At 45.2% G+C, this 27,736-nt stretch overlaps 1 protein-coding gene and 1 long non-coding RNA gene across 6 annotated transcripts in view; one reads left to right on the top strand and one right to left on the bottom strand.

The window, feature by feature from the left end:
- Nucleotides 1-27,736, top strand: part of LOC131990676 (kinesin-like protein KIF13B) — a 79,911-nt gene that overhangs the window by 34,120 nt on the left and 18,055 nt on the right. For all 4 annotated transcript variants that reach the window (XM_059355771.1, XM_059355772.1, XM_059355773.1 and 1 more), the window contains exons 22-25: nt 19,852-20,001; nt 20,736-20,864; nt 23,382-23,555; nt 23,665-23,822. In XM_059355771.1, coding sequence (XP_059211754.1) covers nt 19,852-20,001; nt 20,736-20,864; nt 23,382-23,555; nt 23,665-23,822 — 611 coding nt within the window. The remainder of the gene's footprint in view (nt 1-19,851; nt 20,002-20,735; nt 20,865-23,381; nt 23,556-23,664; nt 23,823-27,736) is intronic.
- Nucleotides 1,362-14,129, bottom strand: LOC131990677 (uncharacterized). Of its 2 annotated transcripts, XR_009396078.1 has the most exons (3): nt 14,074-14,129; nt 1,921-2,212; nt 1,362-1,831 (listed from the first exon to the last, which is right to left on the bottom strand). It is a non-coding gene; the product is annotated as an uncharacterized LOC131990677 (long non-coding RNA). The 2 variants fall into 2 exon arrangements; XR_009396077.1 differs by lacking the exon at nt 14,074-14,129 and having other exon boundaries at nt 1,921-2,755.

Genomic DNA, 27,736 nt, shown 5'->3' on the forward strand with positions numbered 1-27,736 from the left:
CTGATTTGAAAAAAATTTTGATTCCATCTGATCTGTGCTGCATACTGTACAAAACAAAACAAAAACAGATACATATAAGCAAAAAAAACAAAACAGATTTGGGCCACCTTTGCTTGCAGTAGCCCATGTTGTATGGCAATCTGCCATAAAAATTGTCTGCTTTATTTGAGTCTATATTTTAATGTTCAAAATCCACACCCCAGTCAACTCTCCCTTGTTAAGGCAATAGGAATCTGGCATTCATTGACTTTCTTCTTTAAATACTTGGCAAAAAAGATAGCTGTGTAATTTACCATACCCTGGACCAGTAGTTCTCAACCTTTTTGAGTCGTGACCCCAAATTTAACATGCATGTTGTCTGTGACCCCCCCTCACTGAACAGAATCTCACAGTTCAGATAATACAACAAATTTTGGACAAATAATGAAGCAGAGAACAACTAAAACATCTCTCTGTCTGTGCATTGATATAGTTTTTTATATTTTATTGTTAGTTTTAATCTAAGTCCTTTGCTATAAGTTTAAAGGTCCATTCTGACCTCCTGAGTGTGTAACAGTCAGCTTCAAGCCAGAGACTCCTTGGAAAGTAATAACTTGCTACTTTGGAATTTGTCACAAAATTACCCAAAAAAGAATCAAATTGACCTCAAAATGACACAAAATTATAAAAAAAAAACATAAAAAAAGACATAAAATTACCAAAAGACCAGAAAAGACACAAAATTACCCAAAAAAAGACACAAAATTATCAAAAAAAAAAGACACAAAATGAATAAAAAAACACAAAATGACCAAAAATACTAAAACACATGAACACTTTAACACAGTGGAGACAGAGCTGACTTCCAAAATGATTTGGCGACCCCCAGAAATCATCTCGCGACCCCAAGTTTGAGAATAGCTACCCTGGACAACAGGCTCCCCGTGGTGGTAGCCACAAGAACATATTCAATTCTTCTCTCTAACTGCTCAGTTGTAACCTCCTGTCCCTTGGAAGAATTGCAACATTCAGTTCACAAACTAGAAGTTATGGTGTGGGACATGAAAATTGAAAAGGAACATATACCATAGTTAAATCAACCTCTGATGGAAATCAGACATGACATTAATGACAGTCAGGAACATGGATACCAGAATACAAAGGAGTTTTTGGTCCAAAATACAGAGTACCTTAGAGATCAGCTCAGAGACACTATGAAATGGCTACAACAGCATCACTCAAAACTCTTAAAGATATACATTGGGTTCTATCCTCCATGGTTGAGATAATCCGCCGACTGCAGGAAGAAATAACTTCTTGTAGCCTTAAGCTACACAGTGTCTATGAGGAGGTTACTGCAGTAAGACAACCACTCTACATGATTTTACTTCAATCCAATCCACTTTATTTGTATAGCACATTTAAACAACAAAAACATCTCCAAAGTGCTGTACATAGAATCAACAATAAAACAAACATTTCCATATAACAATCAGCAATAAATAAAAAGTGTATTACTCTAAAATTATGCTTTAAATAAAACGATAAAATCAAACAGATAGTAAAAGAAATAAAAGACGTAGTTTGAAGTAGTAAAAGAAATAAAAGACACAGAGGACCACAAAACTCACACAAAGTTAAAAAGCCAGGGAGGGCCGTGGGGGCTGTTGGCACATGGAGGGGGAGGGCATTCCAAAGTCTGGGGCCCACCACAGAGAAAGCCCTGTCCCCCCGGTTTTAAATCTCGCTCTGGGCACCACGGGCTGGAGCTGGCCCTCGGACCTCAATTTGAGCGCTGGAGTATAGATTTGGATGAGGTCCTTGATGTACTATGGGGTCAGTCCATTCAAAGCTTTAAAAACAAACAAAAAAATCTTAAGATCAATACGAAAATTAACAGGGAGCCAGTGAAAAGATGCGAAGACTGGGGTATTTACTTACAGATGTCACTTTATCGGCGCTGGAAGTCAGATATCAGAGAAGGTAAAGAAGCCTCTTTCATAGTGCCGTCCTGCAAATGTCCCGCTATATTGCCGGAAAGATCTGTCCCAGCTTTTCGCCTTAGGGCGTTCATAGTGATCCCACAAAGGCTTGATATTCGTGCCCTCTCATAGTGCAGTCCAGCGTCGTGGAACGAGGTGATCCATGTTTTGAAGCTGCCATCCGCTGTGCCATCTTGGAACTCCTTCAGATGAAACCATCTACATACCAGGATGTCTCTGAGAACTCCTTCCTGGAATGTTTAATGGGAATTCAATATCAGGATATCTTCAAAAAATACAAGGCCTATAAAACAGTGCTTTGGTATATAGGTGTTGATTGGGCTAAGCTCTGCTGATAATACAAATTAAGAAAAGCAGGGAAATTGCAGCTTCAGAAAGACCCTGGGATTTCATGGGCTCTTTCCCATGGAGTTCCAGAGGTAATGTGTACTGTGTTGTATTTATGGCCTATTACACCCATTCGGTTGAGCTTCGCAGACGAGAGGTCACTCACCAACAAAATTATAACCTGGTGGGGAGTACCAGACTGCATCCTGCTACCCCTAAATTCCACTTCATGCATAATGGTTGCAGATCCGTCGGCGGAGCCAATACGGATTCATTACAATCACTGTGTGAGGTTCCACCAACTCCAGATCCGCTGCGTAGGGAGTCCGTCGTCGCACCGGCATCCATCAGCCCTGGCAAAATTTGCGCAGAGCTTCTATTTTTCACGGGCGAGACCATGCGAACCGCCGACTGCCACTGAGACCATGCGAACCTGCGACTGCTACTGAGACCATGCAAACCGGCGACTGCCACCGAGACCATGCGAACCGGCGACTGTGTCGCTGAGAGACCATGTGAACCAGTGACTCTGTCGCTGAGACCATGTGAACCAGTAACTCTGCCGCTGAGACCATGTGAACCAGTAACTTTGTCGCTGAGACCCTGTGAACCAGTAACTTTGTCGCTGAGACCCTGTGAACCAGTAACTCTGCCTCTGAGACCATGCGAACCACTAACTCTGCCGCTGAGAACATACGAACCACTAACTCTGCCGCTGAGACCATGCGAACCTGCGACTGCCACTGAGACCATGCGAACCTGCGACTGCCACTGAGACCATGCGAACCTGCGACTGCTACCGAGACCATGCGAACCGGCGACTGCCACCGAGACCATGCGAACCGGTGACTCTGTCGCTGAGAGACCATGTGAACCGGTGACTCTATCGCTGAGACCATGTGAACCAGTAACTCTGCCGCTGAGACCATGTGAACCAGTAACTCTGCCGCTGAGACCATGTGAACCAGTAACTTTGTCGCTGAGACCCTGTGAACCACTAACTCTGCCTCTGAGAGCATGCAAACCACTATCTAGACCATGCAAACCGGCGACTGCCACCGAGACCATGCGAACCGGCGACTCTGTCGCTGAGAGACCATGTGAACCGGTAACTCTGCCGCTGAGACTATGTGAACCAGTAACTTTGTCGCTGAGACCATGCAAACCGGCGACTGCCACTGAGACCATGCGAACCTGCGACTGCTACTGAGACCATGCGAACCGGCGACTGCCACCGAGACCATGCGAACCGGCGACTCTGTCGCTGAGAGACCATGTGAACCAGTAACTCTGCCGCTGAGACCATGTGAACCAGTAACTTTGTCGCTGAGACCCTGTGAACCACTATCTCTGCCTCTGAGACCATGCGAACCACTAACTCTGCCGCTGAGACCATGCGAACCATTAACTCTGCCGCTGAGACCATGCAAACCGGCGACTGCCACTGAGACCATGCGAACCTGCGACTGCTACCGAGACCATGCGAACCGGCGACTGCCACCGAGACCATGTGAACCGGCGACTGTGTCGCTGAGAGACCATGTGAACCGGTGACTCTGTCGCTGAGACCATGTGAACCAGTAACTTTGTCGCTGAGACCCTGTGAACCAGTAACTCTGCCTCTGAGACCATACGAACCACTAACTCTGCCGCTGAGAACATACGAACCACTAACTCTGCCCCTGAGACCATGCGAACCTGCGACTGCTACTGAGACCATGCGAACCGGCGACTGCCACCGAGACCATGCGAACCGGCGACTCTGTCGCTGAGAGACCATGTGAACCGGTGACTCTGTCGCTGAGACCATGTGAACCAGTAACTCTGCCGCTGAGACCATGTGAACCAGTAACTTTGTCGCTGAGACCCTGTGAACCAGTAACTCCGCCTCTGAGACCATGCGAACCACTAACTCTGCCGCTGACAACATGCGAACCACTAACTCTGCCGCTGAGACCATGCGAACCTGCGACTGCCACTGAGACCATGCGAACCTGCGACTGCTACTGAGACCATGCGAACCGGCGACTGCCACCGAGACCATGCGAACCGGCGACTGCCACCGAGACCATGCGAACCGGCGACTGTGTCGCTGAGAGACCATGTGAACCGGTGACTCTGTCGCTGAGACCATGTGAACCAGTAACTTTGTCGCTGAGACCCTGTGAACCAGTAACTCTGCCTCTGAGACCATGCGAACCACTAACTCTGCCGCTGAGAACATACGAACCACTAACTCTGCCCCTGAGACCATGCGAACCTGCGACTGCTACTGAGACCATGCGAACCGGCGACTGCCACCGAGACCATGCGAACCGGCGACTGTGTCGCTGAGAGACCATGTGAACCGGTGACTCTGTCGCTGAGACCATGTGAACCAGTAACTTTGTCGCTGAGACCCTGTGAACCAGTAACTCTGCCTCTGAGACCATGCGAACCACTAACTCTGCCGCTGAGAACATACGAACCACTAACTCTGCCGCTGAGACCATGCGAACCTGCGACTGCCACTGAGACCATGCGAACCTGCGACTGCCACTGAGACCATGCGAACCTGCGACTGCTACCGAGACCATGCGAACCGGCGACTGCCACCGAGACCATGCGAACCGGTGACTCTGTCGCTGAGAGACCATGTGAACCGGTGACTCTATCGCTGAGACCATGTGAACCAGTAACTCTGCCGCTGAGACCATGTGAACCAGTAACTCTGCCGCTGAGACCATGTGAACCAGTAACTTTGTCGCTGAGACCCTGTGAACCACTAACTCTGCCTCTGAGAGCATGCAAACCACTATCTAGACCATGCAAACCGGCGACTGCCACCGAGACCATGCGAACCGGCGACTCTGTCGCTGAGAGACCATGTGAACCGGTAACTCTGCCGCTGAGACTATGTGAACCAGTAACTTTGTCGCTGAGACCATGCAAACCGGCGACTGCCACTGAGACCATGCGAACCTGCGACTGCTACTGAGACCATGCGAACCGGCGACTGCCACCGAGACCATGCGAACCGGCGACTCTGTCGCTGAGAGACCATGTGAACCAGTAACTCTGCCGCTGAGACCATGTGAACCAGTAACTTTGTCGCTGAGACCCTGTGAACCACTATCTCTGCCTCTGAGACCATGCGAACCACTAACTCTGCCGCTGAGACCATGCGAACCATTAACTCTGCCGCTGAGACCATGCAAACCGGCGACTGCCACTGAGACCATGCGAACCTGCGACTGCTACCGAGACCATGCGAACCGGCGACTGCCACCGAGACCATGTGAACCGGCGACTGTGTCGCTGAGAGACCATGTGAACCGGTGACTCTGTCGCTGAGACCATGTGAACCAGTAACTTTGTCGCTGAGACCCTGTGAACCAGTAACTCTGCCTCTGAGACCATACGAACCACTAACTCTGCCGCTGAGAACATACGAACCACTAACTCTGCCCCTGAGACCATGCGAACCTGCGACTGCTACTGAGACCATGCGAACCGGCGACTGCCACCGAGACCATGCGAACCGGCGACTCTGTCGCTGAGAGACCATGTGAACCGGTGACTCTGTCGCTGAGACCATGTGAACCAGTAACTCTGCCGCTGAGACCATGTGAACCAGTAACTTTGTCGCTGAGACCCTGTGAACCAGTAACTCCGCCTCTGAGACCATGCGAACCACTAACTCTGCCGCTGACAACATGCGAACCACTAACTCTGCCGCTGAGACCATGCGAACCTGCGACTGCCACTGAGACCATGCGAACCTGCGACTGCTACTGAGACCATGCGAACCGGCGACTGCCACCGAGACCATGCGAACCGGCGACTGCCACCGAGACCATGCGAACCGGCGACTGTGTCGCTGAGAGACCATGTGAACCGGTGACTCTGTCGCTGAGACCATGTGAACCAGTAACTTTGTCGCTGAGACCCTGTGAACCAGTAACTCTGCCTCTGAGACCATGCGAACCACTAACTCTGCCGCTGAGAACATACGAACCACTAACTCTGCCCCTGAGACCATGCGAACCTGCGACTGCTACTGAGACCATGCGAACCGGCGACTGCCACCGAGACCATGCGAACCGGCGACTGTGTCGCTGAGAGACCATGTGAACCGGTGACTCTGTCGCTGAGACCATGTGAACCAGTAACTTTGTCGCTGAGACCCTGTGAACCAGTAACTCTGCCTCTGAGACCATGCGAACCACTAACTCTGCCGCTGAGAACATACGAACCACTAACTCTGCCCCTGAGACCATGCGAACCTGCGACTGCTACTGAGACCATGCGAACCGGCGACTGCCACCGAGACCATGCGAACCGGCGACTCTGTCGCTGAGAGACCATGTGAACCAGTACCTTTGTCGCTGAGACCCTGTGAACCACTAACTCTGCCTCTGAGAGCATGCAAACCACTATCTAGACCATGCGAACCTGCGACTGCTACTGAGACCATGCGAACCGGCGACTGCCACCGAGACCATGCGAACCGGCGACTGTGTCGCTGAGAGACCATGTGAACCGGTGACTCTGTCGCTGAGACCATGTGAACCAGTAACTTTGTCGTTGAGACCCTGTGAACCAGTAACTCTGCCTCTGAGACCATGCGAACCACTAACTCTGCCGCTGAGAACATGCGAACCACTAACTCTGCCGCTGAGACCATGCAAACCAGCGACTGCTACTGAGACCATGCGAACCTGCGACTGCTACTGAGACCATGCGAACCGGCGACTGCCACCGAGACCATGCGAACCGGCGACTCTGTCGCTGAGAGACCATGTGAACCGGTGACTCTGTCGCTGAGACCATGTGAACCAGTAACTCTGCCGCTGAGACCATGTGAACCAGTACCTTTGTCGCTGAGACCCTGTGAACCACTAACTCTGCCTCTGAGAGCATGCAAACCACTATCTAGACCATGCGAACCTGCGACTGCTACTGAGACCATGCGAACCGGCGACTGCCACCGAGACCATGCGAACCGGCGACTGTGTCGCTGAGAGACCATGTGAACCGGTGACTCTGTCGCTGACACCATGTGAACCAGTAACTTTGTCGCTGAGACCCTGTGAACCAGTAACTCTGCCTCTGAGACCATGCGAACCACTAACTCTGCCGCTGAGAACATACGAACCACTAACTCTGCCCCTGAGACCATGCGAACCTGCGACTGCTCCTGAGACCATGCGAACCGGCGACTGCCACCGAGACCATGCGAACCGGCGACTCTGTCGCTGAGAGACCATGTGAACCGGTGACTCTGTCGCTGAGACCATGTGAACCAGTAACTCTGCCGCTGAGACCATGTGAACCAGTACCTTTGTCGCTGAGACCCTGTGAACCACTAACTCTGCCTCTGAGAGCATGCAAACCACTATCTAGACCATGCGAACCTGCGACTGCTACTGAGACCATGCGAACCGGCGACTGCCACCGAGACCATGCGAACCGGCGACTGTGTCGCTGAGAGACCATGTGAACCGGTGACTCTGTCGCTGAGACCATGTGAACCAGTAACTCTGCCGCTGAGACCATGTGAACCAGTACCTTTGTCGCTGAGACCCTGTGAACCAGTAACTCCGCCTCTGAGACCATGCGAACCACTAACTCTGCCGCTGACAACATGCGAACCACTAACTCTGCCGCTGAGACCATGCAAACCGCCGACTGCTACTGAGACCATGCGAACCTGCGACTGCTACTGAGACCATGCGAACCGGCGACTGCCACCGAGACCATGCGAACCGGCGACTGTGTCGCTGAGAGACCATGTGAACCGGTGACTCTGTCGCTGAGACCATGTGAACCAGTAACTTTGTCGCTGAGACCCTGTGAACCAGTAACTCTGCCTCTGAGACCATGCGAACCACTAACTCTGCCGCTGAGAACATACGAACCACTAACTCTGCCCCTGAGACCATGCGAACCTGCGACTGCTACTGAGACCATGCGAACCGGCGACTGCCACCGAGACCATGCGAACCGGCGACTCTGTCGCTGAGAGACCATGTGAACCAGTACCTTTGTCGCTGAGACCATGTGAACCAGTAACTCCGCCTCTGAGACCATGCGAACCACTAACTCTGCCGCTGACAACATGCGAACCACTAACTCTGCCGCTGAGACCATGCAAACCGCCGACTGCTACTGAGACCATGCGAACCTGCGACTGCTACTGAGACCATGCGAACCGGCGACTGCCACCGAGACCATGCGAACCGGCGACTGTGTCGCTGAGAGACCATGTGAACCGGTGACTCTGTCGCTGAGACCATGTGAACCAGTAACTTTGTCGCTGAGACCCTGTGAACCAGTAACTCTGCCTCTGAGACCATGCGAACCACTAACTCTGCCGCTGAGAACATACGAACCACTAACTCTGCCCCTGAGACCATGCGAACCTGCGACTGCTACTGAGACCATGCGAACCGGCGACTGCCACCGAGACCATGCGAACCGGCGACTCTGTCGCTGAGAGACCATGTGAACCAGTACCTTTGTCGCTGAGACCCTGTGAACCACTAACTCTGCCTCTGAGAGCATGCAAACCACTATCTAGACCATGCGAACCTGCGACTGCTACTGAGACCATGCGAACCGGCGACTGCCACCGAGACCATGCGAACCGGCGACTGTGTCGCTGAGAGACCATGTGAACCGGTGACTCTGTCGCTGAGACCATGTGAACCAGTAACTTTGTCGTTGAGACCCTGTGAACCAGTAACTCTGCCTCTGAGACCATGCGAACCACTAACTCTGCCGCTGAGAACATGCGAACCACTAACTCTGCCGCTGAGACCATGCAAACCAGCGACTGCTACTGAGACCATGCGAACCTGCGACTGCTACTGAGACCATGCGAACCGGCGACTGCCACCGAGACCATGCGAACCGGCGACTCTGTCGCTGAGAGACCATGTGAACCGGTGACTCTGTCGCTGAGACCATGTGAACCAGTAACTCTGCCGCTGAGACCATGTGAACCAGTAACTCTGCCTCTGAGACCATGCGAACCACTAACTCTGCCGCTGAGAACATGCGAACCACTAACTCTGCCGCTGAGACCATGCAAACCGCCGACTGCTACTGAGACCATGCGAACCTGCGACTGCTACTGAGACCATGCGAACCGGCGACTGCCACCGAGACCATGCGAACCGGCGACTCTGTCGCTGAGAGACCATGTGAACCGGTGACTCTGTCGCTGAGACCATGTGAACCAGTAACTCTGCCGCTGAGACCATGTGAACCAGTAACTTTGTCGCTGAGACCCTGTGAACCACTAACTCTGCCTCTGAGAGCATGCAAACCACTATCTAGACCATGCGAACCTGCGACTGCTACTGAGACCATGCGAACCGGCAACTGCCACCGAGACCATGCGAACCGGCGACTGTGTCGCTGAGAGACCATGTGAACCGGTGACTCTGTCGCTGAGACCATGTGAACCAGTAACTTTTTCGCTGAGACCCTGTGAACCAGTAACTCTGCCTCTGAGACCATGCGAACCACTAACTCTGCCGCTGAGAACATACGAACCACTAACTCTGCCCCTGAGACCATGCGAACCTGCGACTGCTACTGAGACCATGCGAACCGGCGACTGCCACCGAGACCATGCGAACCGGCGACTCTGTCGCTGAGAGACCATGTGAACCGGTGACTCTGCCACCGAGACCATGTGAACCGGCGACTGTGTCGCTGAGAGACCATGTGAACCGGTGACTCTGTCGCTGAGACCATGTGAACCAGTAACTTTGTCGCTGAGACCCTGTGAACCAGTAACTCTGCCTCTGAGACCATGCGAACCACTAACTCTGCCGCTGAGAACATGCGAACCACTAACTCTGCCGCTGAGACCATGCAAACCGGCGACTGCTACTGAGACCATGCGAACCTGCGACTGCTACTGAGACCATGCGAACCGGCGACTGCCACCGAGACCATGCGAACCGGCGACTCTGTCGCTGAGAGACCATGTGAACCGGTGACTCTGTCGCTGAGACCATGTGAACCAGTAACTCTGCCGCTGAGACCATGTGAACCAGTAACTTTGTCGCTGAGACCCTGTGAACCACTAACTCTGCCTCTGAGAGCATGCAAACCACTATCTAGACCATGCGAACCTGCGACTGCTACTGAGACCATGCGAACCGGCGACTGCCACCGAGACCATGCGAACCGGCGACTGTGTCGCTGAGAGACCATGTGAACCGGTGACTCTGTCGCTGAGACCATGTGAACCAGTAACTTTTTCGCTGAGACCCTGTGAACCAGTAACTCTGCCTCTGAGACCATGCGAACCACTAACTCTGCCGCTGAGAACATACGAACCACTAACTCTGCCCCTGAGACCATGCGAACCGGCGACTGCTACTGAGACCATGCGAACCGGCGACTGCCACCGAGACCATGCGAACCGGCGACTCTGTCGCTGAGAGACCATGTGAACCGGTGACTCTGCCACCGAGACCATGTGAACCGGCGACTGTGTCGCTGAGAGACCATGTGAACCGGTGACTCTGTCGCTGAGACCATGTGAACCAGTAACTCTGCCGCTGAGACCATGTGAACCAGTAACTTTGTCGCTGAGACCCTGTGAACCAGTAACTCTGCCTCTGAGACCATGCGAACCACTAACTCTGCCGCTGAGAACATGCGAACCACTAACTCTGCCGCTGAGACCATGCAAACCGGCGACTGCTACTGAGACCATGCGAACCTGCGACTGCTACTGAGACCATGCGAACCGGCGACTGCCACCGAGACCATGCGAACCGGCGACTCTGTCGCTGAGAGACCATGTGAACCGGTGACTCTGTCGCTGAGACCATGTGAACCAGTAACTCTGCCGCTGAGACCATGTGAACCAGTAACTTTGTCGCTGAGACCCTGTGAACCACTAACTCTGCCTCTGAGAGCATGCAAACCACTATCTAGACCATGCGAACCTGCGACTGCTACTGAGACCATGCGAACCGGCGACTGCCACCGAGACCATGCGAACCGGCGACTGTGTCGCTGAGAGACCATGTGAACCGGTGACTCTGTCGCTGAGACCATGTGAACCAGTAACTTTGTCGCTGAGACCCTGTGAACCAGTAACTCTGCCTCTGAGACCATGCGAACCACTAACTCTGCCGCTGAGAACATACGAACCACTAACTCTGCCCCTGAGACCATGCGAACCTGCGACTGCTACTGAGACCATGCGAACCGGCGACTGCCACCGAGACCATGCGAACCGGCGACTCTGTCGCTGAGAGACCATGTGAACCGGTGACTCTGCCACCGAGACCATGTGAACCGGCGACTGTGTCGCTGAGAGACCATGTGAACCGGTGACTCTGTCGCTGAGACCATGTGAACCAGTAACTCTGCCGCTGAGACCATGTGAACCAGTAACTTTGTCGCTGAGACCCTGTGAACCAGTAACTCTGCCTCTGAGACCATGCGAACCACTAACTCTGCCGCTGAGAACATGCGAACCACTAACTCTGCCGCTGAGACCATGCAAACCGGCGACTGCTACTGAGACCATGCAAACCTGCGACTGCTACTGAGACCATGCGAACCGGCGACTGCCACCGAGACCATGCGAACCGGCGACTCTGTCGCTGAGAGACCATGTGAACCGGTGACTCTGTCGCTGAGACCATGTGAACCAGTAACTCTGCCGCTGAGACCATGTGAACCAGTAACTTTGTCGTTGAGACCCTGTGAACCAATAACTCTGCCTCTGAGAGCATGCAAACCACTATCTAGACCATGCGAACCTGCGACTGCTACTGAGACCATGCGAACCGGCGACTGCCACCGAGACCATGCGAACCGGCGACTGTGTCGCTGAGAGACCATGTGAACCGGTGACTCTGTCGCTGAGACCATGTGAACCAGTAACTTTGTCGCTGAGACCCTGTGAACCAGTAACTCTGCCTCTGAGACCATGCAAACCACTAACTCTGCCGCTGAGAACATACGAACCACTAACTCTGCCCCTGAGACCATGCGAACCTGCGACTGCTACTGAGACCATGCGAACCGGCGACTGCCACCGAGACCATGCGAACCGGCGACTCTGTCGCTGAGAGACCACGTGAACCGGTGACTCTGTCGCTGAGACCATGTGAACCAGTAACTCTGCCGCTGAGACCATGTGAACCAGTAACTTTGTCGCTGAGACCCTGTGAACCAGTAACTCCGCCTCTGAGACCATGCGAACCACTAACTCTGCCGCTGACAACATGCGAACCACTAACTCTGCCGCTGACAACATGCGAACCACTAACTCTGCCGCTGAGACCATGCGAACCTGCGACTGCCACTGAGACCATGCGAACCTGCGACTGCTACTGAGACCATGCGAACCGGCGACTGCCACCGAGACCATGCGAACCGGCGACTCTGTCGCTGAGAGACCATGTGAACCGGTGACTCTGTCGCTGAGACCATGTGAACCAGTAACTCTGCCGCTGAGACCATGTGAACCAGTAACTTTGTCGCTGAGACCCTGTGAACCACTAACTCTGCCTCTGAGAGCATGCAAACCGGTGACTGCCACTGAGACCATGCGAACCTGCGACTGCTACTGAGACCATGCGAACCGGCGACTGCCACCGAGACCATGCGAACCGGCGACTCTGTCGCTGAGACCATGTGAACCAGTAACTCTGCCACTGAGACCATGTGAACCAGTAACTTTGTCGCTGAGACCCTGTGAACCACTAACTCTGCCTCTGAGACCATGCGAACCACTAACTCTGCCGCTGAGACCATGCGAACCACTAACTCTGCCGCTGAGACCATGCGAACCACTAACTCTGCCGCTGAGACCATGCAAACTGGCGACTGCCTCTGAGACCATGCGAACCTGCGACTGCTACTGAGACCATGCGAACCGGCGACTGCCACCGAGACCATGCGAACCGGCGACTGCCACCGAGACCATGCGAACCGGCGAATCTGTCGCTGAGAGACCATGTGAACCGGTGACTCTGTCGCTGAGACCATGTGAACCAGTAACTCTGCCGCTGAGACCATGCGAACCACTAACTCTGCCGCTGAGACCATGCGAACCACTAACTCTGCCGCTGAGACCATGCGAACCACTAACTCTGCCGCTGAGACCATGCGAATCTGCGACTGCTACTGAGACCATGCGAGACAAGGAAGACAACTTTTTAGTTTTAGACTCATCTCTTTTCTCTTTGTTTTTACATAATTTCATATGAAAAATACTATATAGTATCAATTTCTTTAAATGAGATTTGAATTTAAAGTAAAAAATAAATATTTCACCTGAAATTAATATATTATTAATGGGGGCTTATAAAGGATGTTTAACCCATCATTTCAGGACTGTCAATATTTTTTTATTTCATCCAATGAGACTTAAAGTTTATTATTGTGTTTGTGGTAATCTACATTTGAATGTCATTATAGTTATGTTTTAGAAGATAAAACTAATGTTAATTGCAAAATGAATGTCATTGAAAATAATGTTAATGTCATTGAACAGCCTTGAAAATCTACCATTGCTTTTTTTGTTTGTTTGATGTGCTTCTCTCTGGGTCAGGAATTGCAAAACTGTCGTAAAATTTTGAAGCAACCAATTAGATTGATAGTTGTGTATACAGATAGCTTTCCCCTGAGACGCCGGTGTTGGTCTCTTGCATGCAATGTTTAGACTTACCCTCTCTGCCCCCTCCCCAGAAACAACAATTACAAATCTCACAAAAGTTTTGTTAATCTAAAAAGTTACCATCAAGATGTAACCTCTCCTTGTATGAAAGTGCGTGCAATGGTTGGTTTGAAAAAAAAAAAGGAAGATGATGTTTAGTATGATTGATTTGCATTAAATCATGAAACAACATGAAATGTATATTTATACATTTCATGTTTGTTGAAATGGAATATGATACACAATGTTTTGTTTATCAAATTTAGCCATTGATGAGTATGACATTGGTACTACTATTACACCTTATTACATAAGAATACCAAAACATCCTCACAAAAAACAGGACTATTATCAAGAAGCTACCATCAAAATCCACATACAAAGGAGCTACATATCACAGTTAATTAAAAAATTAGTCAGGCCAACATTGTACACAAACCCTACATTAAAAATGGCATTTAGACAACATTAATCAAGGAAAATAGCATAAGCTAGCCATTTTTTTAGCATTATTATATTATTATTAGCATAATGACACCTTGCAAGATAGACACAAGACAAAACACAGCAATCATAAACTGTTGTGGCCTAGATTATCAACCCACAATGCATTATAGGCTGTCTGTCAGTAGCATCAAATCATTCAAACTATGCAATGCACTCTTAGAATCAATAGTGTTTGCTAACACCAGACACATCTACTGTTATAACAACTGTTAGCATCATGGTAACTGTAACATGGAGTAACTGAAGATATTCTGCCTCGACGGACCATTTATAAATTGCTTCGTCATGATGCTAAAGCTCGCTCGCTAGAGAGCGCTAGCTCAGACCTAAGACCAGTAGTCGCGAATAAATTAGCGAAATAAAATTACAAACATCATCCAAATGAAACTCAAATAACTTGCAACTAAATTTCACAACATTTTCGACAATAGTTTAAAAGTTCAACTATGAAAATGCTAACATTGTAAGGCACAATTGTAACGGTAGTATGCTAGCAAAACACGTCTTCTAACCTTAGACTAAAAGCCAGAGAGGCCGAGTCCCGCCTCCCGCCTCAGACATGTTTTGCATCACACTCTTTCGTCCACAAGAAAACGTGTTCTTTCAACCTAGCCGGCCATTTGATGTCATTGTTAGCTAACGCTAATGTTAGCTAGTGATTAGCTATTACCGTTAGCATGGAGCGACATAAACTAAAACGTTTTCGTCTGATAACTATTGAAAATAGTTATAGTTATATAATAACATTGTTCGCATCTTCTCCATCATATTCCTGTCTCACTATAGCGTTTATTTATTATATTTTACGTTAAACCACCGGCGATTACTGATGTTAGTTAGCTTGACCTAGTTACCTGCTGTTGACAGGACGACGCTCCGGTGTCTACGCTCGGACATCCTTCAGCTCGGACATCCTTCAGCTCGGACATCCTTCAGGGACAGCACGTCCTCTTCCCGGCACACTACTCCAAATGTGCGAACATTTGTTACACATGCTTCACCACGCATGGTATGGTCCAGGTCAGCCTCCTGACAGCAGATGGACTCAGGACACACCGACACCAGGTGCTGCCGACCCGCTCCGCCCCCCAGACGAGCTGACTAAACTTTAGCTCTAAACTTTAGATGATGCCGCCGCTACCAGCTGTCCGCAGTAAACTGAAATGGCCACGTGGAGGGCTGGAAACTGACCAATCATAAGAGGCCTGGGGTCAGCCTTGGCCCCGCCCCCAATGTGTAAAAAGTCCTCGCTCAGCGCGAGCAGACCTCCACCGCGAGCGAGCACGGGGGAGAATCTGCTTCACTCAGTTGCTGAATATGTGCGCGAAGATCAAACAAGTCTGCGAAATCTGTGCGCGTGACACGAAATAAATGCGCGTGTAGATGTGTCCTCTCGCGCGACTTTTGACTCAAATATGACGCTATAGTCCACCTCTGCCTGCTCACTGTGGCGGAACTGTCTCCACCAGCCATTGCAGTTGATTGCCCTGCTCTGATTGGTCAACTCCACCTGGCCACCTGGTTGCTTAGCTACCAAAGCTTCCCCCCCTTGACTCATTTGGCTGATCACCAAACAACTGTCTGTGTTTCACAGGAAAGCATCACAGTCAAAACACATGCTGCTGCTGTAGAAATGTAGGCTAGAGCATGTTCTGACTTTGCACTTTTGAAACTAAATATCTTTTAGTGTATTTATTTATTTAAAAAGTATTTATTTATTTTCTAAATTATTTATTAAAAAAAATAATTATTTGGAGCCCATGTCATTTTTTTCAATTTTCTCAGATAATTGTACATTAATCATAATTGAGGTAAAAAGTTCAATTCAAATTCATTTTTAGACATACATTTTTTCCAGAATCGATCAGCCCAACCACTGATGCAGTTTAGAGATGAAAATAAGGGAGAAGAAAGTAAAAGAGACAACAAATTAAAGCAATTTATTAGTCTTGTGATACGTGAAGGACGATGTAGGCAACAACGTGTAGATACATGCATAGGTTAAGTAGTGTACTAGATTTACTGTGTAAATCCCCCCTATATGAAGCAAGGGGGGAATTCCCCCACTTTGAAAAATGAATTTTTCCATGAATATAAAAAAAAGATTTATTTAAATTTTTGTTATTCCTTGACAGTAAGAATTTTTTTTTCAGTTATATATATAATTTATTTATTTAGACAATGTAGACTGGTCTTAAGACAAATATTTATTTTTTGTTTTCCTTGATAGTTAAGACATTAACAATATTTTATTTATTGTGAACTGTATATTAATATAATTTAAGTTATATTCATGGAATGGATCATTTGTTGATTAATAAAATCCAGTAATTTATTCTGGAAATTTCCAAAACATTTCTTTAAACAAAGGTTTGACCGTATATCAGGTGAACTTTTATACCCCTATTTTGGCTGCAAGCAGAAATGAGTAAAACAGAGAATGAGGAATTCTGTAGAACAGAAAGAAAAACATTGTAATGTATATTTGGAAATGGTGGACTTACTGATGAATATGAACATGTTGGAGGATGCATGCAGAAATCAGAAAACTGAAAATGAGGCATTCTATAGAACAGAAAGAAAACAGTAATGTAGCTATATTTGGACTGGTGGGCTTACTGATGAATGTGAAGATGTTGGATGCAAGCAGAAAATCAGAAAAGGAAGACTACTATAGAACAGAAAGTTGTAATAGGCTGAATGTTGTTTATAATGTTGTGTTGTAATATAATGGTGAATATGAGAATACACTTTTATTTCACTGTAATATTACTGGTAAGTGAAAGTTAATACAGTCAGTACACTTTTTTTTTTGCACTGATCATTGAGCCTACCTATTCATTAGATTCACATTCACAAGAAATGTAGCCCCGACCCCGTCCAATCAGTTTGGTCTTTTTAATGTCCCGTCCCCAGCAAAAAATGTACATGCAGGTTATGCTGTTATATTGTCCCTGCCAATGTTGAGACCAAACGAGAATCCTTTAGTTGTAGTGTTGTGAATCAACTAAGTAAGTTGCTCCAAAGCTCTGTCTCATACTTTCCTTTTACCTGGAGTTGTTCCAATTCCGATACCATATCGGCGAGTACTGGAGTCCAGGCACCGTTTTCCAGTTAGTTCGGTTAGCCCGGTTAGCTTCGTTAGCGCCATTAGCGCAGCTACAGTCAAACTGCAGGGTCCGTTTATTAAACAAAAGGAGCAGTGCGACAAATTAACTGTGTACCTGTGAAGTGCGTACTTGTTTCTCTGTTGTTAAAGTTTATCGTTACTTTAGAGCAGGGGTCTCAAACTCATATGACCTGGGTGCCACTGGAGGCAGTATCAAAATGACCAAAAAAAGACACAAAATTACTTAAGGAAAAAAAAAGACACAAAGTGAAAGAAAAAATAACTAAATTACTTAAAAAAGACAAAAGATGACAGAAAAAAGACACAAAATTACAAAAAAAAGATACAAAATAACTAAAAAAGACACAAAATTACAAAAAAAGATACAAAATAACTAAAAAAGACACAAAATAACTTAAAAAGACACAAAATGACAGAAAAAGACACAAAATTACAAAAAAGACACAAAATGACCAAAAAAACTAAATTACATAAAAAAGACACAAAATGACAGAAAAAAGACACACAATTACTAAAGAAGACACAAAATTACCAAAAAAGACACAAAATTACAGAAAAAAGACACAAAATTACAGAAAAAAACTAAATTACTTAAAAAAGACACAAAATGACAGAAAAAAGACACAAAATTACCAAAAAAAGACACAAAATGACCCAAAAAGACACAGAATAACTAAAAAGGACACAAAATGACCAAAAAAAAGACACAAAATGACGGGAAAAACCCATAAATTACTTAAAAAAGACACAAAATGACAGAAAAAAGACACAAAATGAACAAAAAAGACACAAAATAACTAAAAAGGACACAAAATGACCAAATAAGACACAATGACTAAAAAGGACACAAAATGACCAAAAAAAAAAGACACAAAATAACTAAAAAAGACACAAAATGACCAAAAAAAGACACAAAATAACTAAAATGTAGGAAATGGTCTGCTACAATATATTTGTGTATGATTGTCAGTGCCAAGGGAAAGAGAGAAAGATGGCCTATATTTTGCATTTTGTTGTCCAAGGAGCTGTTACTTTGTTCAGTGACAATAAAGTTCAATCTAATCAATTCTAATGACTGTTGATTGAGGGTGGGTGGTGGCAGCGGGGCTCAATGGGTGCTCAGCACCCCTAAAGCTCTGACCCGAGACTCACCCCTGTCCAATCTGCCTCAAACTTGTCATACCTGATCATGGTTCATCACTGACCAGTTCTACATAACAATATTTAATAAATTCCCGCCCTTTTTGATTAGCCATGCCCCCTTTCATAACAAATAAACTGTCCTAGAAACTTGTATAAGGTGTCAGATTACTCGACATAGAGTTCCTGTTTAATTGGTGGTTGATTACCACGCCCCTTTTGATTAGCCACGCCCCCTTTTACTAACTAATGAACCGTTTGTCCTAGAAACTTGTAAGAGGTGTCTGTGAACTCAGGACAGAGTCCCTGTTTAACTGCTGATTTAATCAACGAGAATCAAGGGCCAGAGGCAAGCACACACTCAAAATTTCTTTAGAAATTTTCTAGTTAGGGCCTCGGGGCAATCGCACCGAGCACTGGTCCCTTACAGCAAACGCTCAAAGTGAAGTCGGATCAATGATAGGTATTATGGTTTTGCCAAAAATGCTTTCTGTTTGAGGCCAGAAATTCCAGTCAGTCCACCTCTGTCCCGGAACATTCGGCATCTCATCATAGTGGACACACACCGGCAGTAGCCCCCGTGGCCCTTTCAGAATTTCCCCTGAGGAAATTTTCTAGTATATATATGCTGCCCTTACTAGGGTTTGTCATATTTAGTTCTTTTGTAATGTTCGTAATTCTTTTCTCATAGAAATATATTTATTTCAGAAAAAGATTGGCCTATTTTATTTCATAGGCTATTTTTATTCACGATATTTTTTTTATTTAAATGTGCACTTTATGAAGCTTTGATTGTTTTTTTTAGTTTTTTTTTTAAAGGTACTCCTGTTGTTATACAGTATTTATGTTCACTTAAATAAATGGTTTCAATAAAAGTACTTGTGACATGTCATATGTGGCTTTGACTTTGACTGAACATTTGCTCTCACTTTGCGATAAAATATCGGGATATGTATCGTATATTGATATTCAGTCTAAATATATCGGGATATGACTTTTGGTCCATATTGCCCAGCCCCACTCTGAAGTCAAACAAGTGATTTGTGCAGTTTAACCCGGTTCTTTTTTTCTCTCTAACCCAGGTGATGCGCTCCTATTTCAAACGGGCTGACCCATTCTTTGATGAGCAGGAGAACCACAGTCTGATCGGCGTGGCCAACGTTTTCCTGGCCTGCCTGTTCCACGACGTCAAGCTGCAATACGCAGTACCCATCATCAACCAGAAGGGAGAGGTAGGAGCCTACTGGGAGCAATGGATTTGTTTGTTTAAGCTGGACGATACACACACAGATAATTTAGATGAAAATGTTATAAATTGTGTTCTGTGAAATAGCTATTCTTGTAGCTTGCAGCGTTTATTTCCTAGGATTGAGATGTTCTTTGGAAGCAAATTTAAAGCCGCTTTAATCGACATTTATATATTTTAATGGAATTTTGACTATGTAATGTGAAAGTTGTGCTGTGGCAAACTTACAGAGAAATAACTTTGTTGTTTAGTTTTTTTTAGCTCAAATTTTTGTCCTCACTGCTCTAATCAGCATCTGTTTTCATTGGAAAAACTCAACTATACACTACCTGCTTAGCACCAAACAGAGATTTAGCAGCTTAAGAGACATTTTGGTAGCAACATGGCGTCCATGTCTGTGATTCATTAAAAACATACTTTAATGCATTCTAATCCGCTTAAAGCACTTTATAAACATAGTTAAAAACACATAAATATTCATTATGCTTTATAACAACAATTGTAACACTATTATATAGCACAATAAAGCATTTTATAATTATTTTTTAACAAAGTATTTTTTTAACTTTGATTATAAGGCCTACAGTATGACAGTGATGTGAGCATTCCTTCTTGGGTTCATTACTAATAATCCTGATCCATCTCAACCTCAATTAGACTAGATTTCTTTGCAACAAAACCAAAAAAAAACGACAAACCCGGTTGCTCTCTGTGTGTCAGGTGGCAGGACGGCTGCATGTGGAGGTGTGGCGGGGCACAGAGGGCTGTGAGGAGGAAGCTCCAGGACAGTCTGGCATCCAGCAGAGCAGCACAGATGGAGAGCAACAGGATCGCAAACTGGACTGTGTGGTGAGAGCATGCAATGAAGCTACATTAACAGGCTTGTTCATCATGTGATCTGCTTCTAAATTAGTCAAATCCTGGAAGGTATTCAGGAAAACCCCAGCTGATAATGAGGAATCACTTCCCTCCTCTCCCTGACATTCCAGTCAGGATCCTACATGCTGTAGCTGTTCAGTGTAAGCGAGTGTTGACAGTGTTGCCAGTGGGAAAATAGTTCCAGATTAATAATGGATCTGGCAGGCAGTCAGACTGTTGTTCCTTCAGCTCACTGCACTGTGAACTGTGACGAGTGTAATTAATTCTGGGTCGGCTTCATATCCTGTTTGTCTGTTGATTCGTTTTTTCTTATGATGAAATGAAAAAAGATCAGGAGTTCTTTGACACAGTTTTTTAACATTGTGATCCAGATATTTTTCCCTGTGTTAATATTTTAGTGTGGGCTGTTTCCTATGGTCAATAATTATTTTTTTACACAAACAAGTATTTTTCTTTTATTCTTTCTTTTTTGTTATTTCAAAGTTCCATCTCCGCTCCCATAATACTTCTATAATAAACTGTGTAACCAAAATACAAACACACAGACCCTTAAGGACAAAAATGGCCCCATTAAACTATGTTAATATCAAATTTTATTGAGCCCACATCTATTACAGCGAAAACTCATGCATCTAATACAGTGGTTCCCAAATGGTTAGCCTAAATCCTAAAATTCCTAAATGGTGTGCCGTGACACACTGGTGTGCCATGAGGCAAGTCCAGGTGTGCCGTGGGATTTGATTGACAACCACACACTATTAATGCAGTACACAACAATGCAAATATTATTAATTTATTTTAATTTCCTGTATTTTTACTGTGTGCGCACTCAATTCCCCATACTGAGGCACATTTTATACTACCCTCATAATAACTATTTTTTAAAACCTTTCCTCATAGGGAGCCCCAATAGTTTCACCATTTGCGCAGTGCAATCGACTGCTATATGGGGCTATAATATTTTAAATTCTAATATAATCGTTTTGATTAACAAGTTGCGATTGACTACAATGTGTACATTTTACACCGCTCTTTACTTCAAATCAATAGCAGCATGGTGATAGAGAAAGAATACAGTCTGTATCGGAGAGAAAGAAAAAACTGCTGGTGCCACTGAAATAGCAGATCAGACGAGTGCGAGTCGAGTGACAACATACAATATAAAGTTCATCTTTATGGATTCAATTAATATTGAATTAATCGTGTTGTGGGTTGTGGATTCATGCAACAGATATCAATAGCAAGAGTTTATCATCTTTATTTCTCACGAGTGCCATAGACAAATTCATGAACATCAAGAAGCATACTTCCTGTGAATGTCGCTAAACACATGTAGCTTTCAAAATAAGAGCACATTAAAATGCAAACAGAATCCACCACATCATTTAAGACTGTAAAAATATGATGCCTTAAATAAAAACATACAAGAAGCTGTACTCTCGAGAAAAAAAAATTGTGCATCTATTTGTAAAGGTCATGTAACATGATGTGATGTGTTTCAAGAAACAGATTTATACAAAAAAAAAAGAAGCCTTATTCTCCTTAATAATAATTCCAGACATGTTTACAATCATGTAGTCAAACTTATTAGAATATGCAATGATTAAGATCAGGCTATATAAAGGAGTAGTGACATTAGAATGTGTAAGAGGCCACCAAATTTGGGCATTAAAGGCAAAAAAATTCAAAAAGGCAAAAAACCTCTCTCCACTGGCTGGCTACTCCATGTCCGAGTGGGAAGCCCTGATTATTGGACTACAAAGCATCAAAGGACAGAAAATTAAACATTCAAGTGTAATAACATGCGTTATTGAAACTATTTTGCACGGATATGAAAACAGGTTTGCCTTGAGATTCGGCTTGCACTTTGGTGTGCCTTGGGCATGAAAAGTTTGAAAAACACTGATCTGATATATCAGTCTTCAACTCAACCCTGGCTTCTGAATTGTAGTTTTTACTTCCAGCAGATTGAGCCAGACTGTGCACATGCTTGCTCTATGGAGCACATACATGCTGTTCTCCTGGCATTTTCATCTTCATCGTAATTCATGTCTTATATACACTTAAATTTAAATCTCATCATCTCATCTCATAAATTATCTGAAGAAAACATTACTTTATCCTTGTGTATGGAGCATCCATTCAAGTTGACATTTTGTTACTGACATATCCCAGATTGTGAAAAAAATATTCTTTGGCATTAGGAATACAGGAGGAAATTTATTACATTTTTATGTTCTTTTTATTTATAAGAGTGCCATTATGAAAATGAGTGAATAGTGGTAGCTATGATCAGGACTGAAGTTGGTTTAACTATATGTCCTCTTAGGACATTGGAGCAACTATTTTTGAAGGGGTGCACAGTGTCTAAAATACTCAACATTATGTTTATGTGTAGTCTGGAAGTTTCCTAGAACCAGAACAAATCTGTGTCTGTTTATCTTTCCCTGTGTAGCTGAGTGTTTCCTTTCATCTCCTCTCTCTCAGGTGAATATCCTTCACGCCAATGGTCTGCCTCGCCACCTGTCCAACTTTGTCTTCTGTCAGTACCACTTCTGGGGGCAGGAGGAGTCGGTGTTCATCGCTCCAGAGATGGAGACGTCCAGCTCGTCCTCCACCTCCAAGGACCCTCAGTGCACCGTGGTCTTCGACAGCGCCAAGGTAACATTTTTATACATTTTGTACTCCCCTCATTTGAGAAACAACTTCAGTCAATTCACCACCAACACCACAAGTAAACAAATAAAGGAATTTTCGTCTTGCTTTTCAGGAGTTTTCGGTGCCAGTGTCGGAGGACTTTGTGGAATTTTTGGCAGAGGGGGCGGTGGCCATTGAAGTTTACGGTCACAAGCAGGCCAACCACCGCAGGAACCTAGCACTGTGGGACCTTGGAGTGATTCAAGCCAAGACCCGAACCCTCAGAGAGAGGTGCAGTGACAACCACCATCGAAATTCAAAAAGCACAAAAGTCCACTTCGCGCTAAAGCTGCATTTTCTAAAAAGTGAAAAAATATGATAGGTGGATTTAGATCAGACCTGGGCATTGGGCGGCCCGAGGGCCAAATCCGGCCCGTTGGCTGTCCTTGTCCGGCCCGCGTGAGGTTACCCAGAAATTAGAAATCAATATAACCGCAGTGCTTTTATTTAGAAAAAAATAGCAAACATTAGCATTAGCACTAGAGCTAACAAGCACTTTTACTATAGTTAAGACAACAAATATAGCCACTAATATATATGACAGAAGAAAATAAACTTTAACAAACATTGTGTCCTGGCAGTCAGCCACTATAGAAGCCTTTTTGATACTTTATATCAACTTTATATGAATTACTACGCACTCGTTTTTATTTACCATTCGTTTTTTCATTTAACCGTTCTACCGGTTATCTCCGGTCACTACCGTTCAAAATGAAAGCACCCGTTTCACACTGGACGGCACCTTTTCAAAATAAAAGCATCACAACATTGTTAACACCTTGAAAATGTACAAACATGAAAAACAAGCTATATAATACAAGAACACAAATAGGAAGCTTACTAAAGGACATTTACAGTTGTGCTTAAAATAAATGGAATAGTGATGTAGTGATTGGAGTATTTACTACTTTTTACTGCTATATTTGATTTACTCCACATTAACAGTCTTATCATAACATGTATTCCTATCAGTAGCAGCTAAAAACCAGATAGTTTACTGTATTTTATAAAGCGATTAAATTAATATTGAGCAGAATTTAGTTCAGAGTTTTGGTCCGGCCCCTGCAACCTTCGTGGTATTGGTCATGTGGCCCCTTGGAAAAATTAATGGCCCACCCCTGCTTTAGATTAATCTAGTCTCTTATGATCTCTCAACACAGTGATGCTAAAATATTAACATGGTTTGTGTCCGTTTCACCCTCTAATGGTAAAATTGATCCATGGGTCTGTCCTCAAAAACATCAATATCTACAAAACTGTCGTGGCATATAAAGGTATGTGTTAATATAATGTTAAAGGGATTGTTCTGATTTTTTAAGTTGGGAAAAATTAAGTTGTATGAGGTATGAGATCCATAGTCAGTTTTTACAATAGATGGTGGTCTGTACGACCCCAGTTTGGAGGAAGGGGCCAGCAGCAAAACATATTCTAGCCTCCTAAAAAAAATTATATCAGTTTAGGTTTATGCTATAATTTAAATAATTTCACTGCTTTTCATTGCCGTCAGACAGCCCTGTTTAAGTTTACAAAGACACCTCTTCAAAGCCACCAGACTCCATTGACAAAACCAGTTATTCTACATGTGAGTTGCTGGTCTAACAGTGCCTTGTTCATTTGATATTGTCACTCTGCTGTAGACCAGCAACTCCTGTGTTCTGTGTGTGTATTTTTTTTTTCCAGAGTCTGAGAGTCTGGTTTGCTTTGAAGTGAGCATTACAGCTTCAGTTCCACGTGGATAAGGGCTGTCTGACAGCAAGAATCTGAGTGAAATATTTAAAATAGAGTATAACCTGATTTCTGCAGACCTATGGGATGGTGGATCCTTGGAGGTTTAAACACCCAGCATCGAAACAGTTTTCTTTTTTTTCTGCACCACATCAATCGTATTCCAGAATTGATTACTTTTTATTGGACCGGAGACTTCTTCCCTTCTTAATTTCGACAGACTACGAAACAATAGTAATATCAGACCACTGTCCTGTCATTTTAAATCTCAGATTCCCAGACGTAGTACCTCCTAGGCCACTATGGCGGCTCAATACAAGACTTTTGGCAGATGAAGAATTTGTGCAGTTCATCAACACACAAATTGATTTTTTTCTTGAGACAAACAGTTCACCAGATATAAGTTACACCCTCCTATGGGAGTCATTTAAGGCCTTTATAAGGGGGCAAATAATTTCCTATAACGCAAGTCGCTCTAAAAGAAAACTGAAAGGCTTGTCAGACATTAGTGACAGACTGAAATCAATTGATCTCAATCACTCAGTCTCACCATCTGCAGATCATCTGAGGGAAAGATCATTACTTCAAGCTGAGTATGACCTCTTGATGAATGAAAGGGCCATAGATATGCATTTAAAGTCGCGACAGCAATATTTTGAAATGTGAATCTTATCGCCCAGTAAGCTTGCTTTGCTGTGACTATAAAATATTAACTAGAGTATTAGCAGACAGATTAGAGCGAGTGCTAGACAAAATCATTCACTGCGATCAAACAGGGTTTATAAGGGGTAGACAGCTATACAGCAACCTTCGCAGAATATACAATGTAATGTATCTTCCAGGTAATGATAATGTTCCTGAGGTTATTATTGCATTGGACGCTCATAAAGCGTTCGACCGAATAGAGCACAGATATTTGCTGTCGGCCCTCAAAAATTTTGGATTTGGACCTTCTTTTTGCTCTTTGGTGAATATGTTGTACACCTGCCCACAGGCTGCAGTTAGGACTAACAACAATATGTCGGGGTGGTCGGTAGCATAGTGGGTTACGCACTGCCCCATGTGTAGAGGCTACAGTCCTCGCTGCAGCTGGCCCCGGTTCGAGTCCCGCATTGGACGGCCCTTTACTGCATGTCACTCCCCTCTCTCTGGCCCCTGTTTCCTGTCTCTCTTCAGCTATCCTGTCCATTAAAGGCATGAAAAAGCCCAAAAAAATACATTTAAAAAAAAAACAATATGTCGAAATATTTCTCCTTATTTAGAGGAACTAGACAGGGGTGTCCCCTATCCCCTCTACTCTTTGATGTTGCCATTGAGCCCTTGGCTGTTTCACTGAGATGCAGCAACACTTTGACAGGAATTAGCAGAGGAGGACACCTACACAAACTATCATTATATGCCGATGATCTCCTTCTTTTTTTGTCTGACCCCAGGAATGCCATCCCAAGTGCTCTGAAAATCATCAATGATTTTGGATTAATTTCAGGATACAAAATAAACATGGCAAAAAGCTTAATCTTCCCAGTCAATGATAAAGCTAGCCAAATGAATTTGGAGACTTATCCATTCAAGTTAACTAAAGATAAATTTACCTATTTGGGAGTGTCGGTGACCAAACATTATAGTGACTTGTTCAAACAAAATTTCAAACCAGCTCTAATACAGGCAAAAAAAGACATGGAACGATGGTCAACACTTCCTCTGTCAATGGCAGGACGCATAAATTCAGTAAAGATGGTAATACTGCCAAAATTTTTATTTCTCTTCCAAACTATTCCGTTATTCATAGGAAAATCATTTTTTAAAGAACTGGATAGGGCTACTTCGTTGTATATATGGAATAAGAAAATACCACGTATCAGAAAAGAGTGCTTGGAAAGGCGGAAGGAAGAAGGAGGGTTGGCCATGCCTAATTACATGCATTATTACTGGGCAGCTAATATGTCTAAGTTGAACATTCTGATGTGGCCTGCTGAAAGAGAACAAATGCCCCTTTGGGCACTTATGGAACAGCGCTCTTACAGCCCAATAGCACTGAGCTCCTTAATTTGTGCTCCACTGCCAATGAGTAAAAGTCCGCAAGGGCACAACCCAGTGACACAAGGATCGCTTAAGATATGGAAACAGTTAAGAATCCATTTTGGGTGCAAACGAGGCCTCCCTCTGGCTCCCATCTCGGCAAGCGCCCTCTTCCCACCATCTCTGATTGACACAACTTTTCAGCTCTGGACAAGAAAAGGTGTAGGCTTGGTCAAGGATCTCTTTAAAGAAGGCAATTTCATGTCATTCCAGCAATTAAAAACAAAACTTAATATTCCACAATCACATTTTTTCAGATATCTGCAGGTCCGAAGTTTTATCAAAAAACACTTTTCTCCTTCTCTTCAAAATCTACAGAGTAGCTGGTTGGAAGAATGTTT

The sequence above is a fragment of the Centropristis striata genome, chromosome 18, assembly GCF_030273125.1.
Source record: "Centropristis striata isolate RG_2023a ecotype Rhode Island chromosome 18, C.striata_1.0, whole genome shotgun sequence".
Taxonomy (NCBI): domain Eukaryota; kingdom Metazoa; phylum Chordata; class Actinopteri; order Perciformes; family Serranidae; genus Centropristis; species Centropristis striata.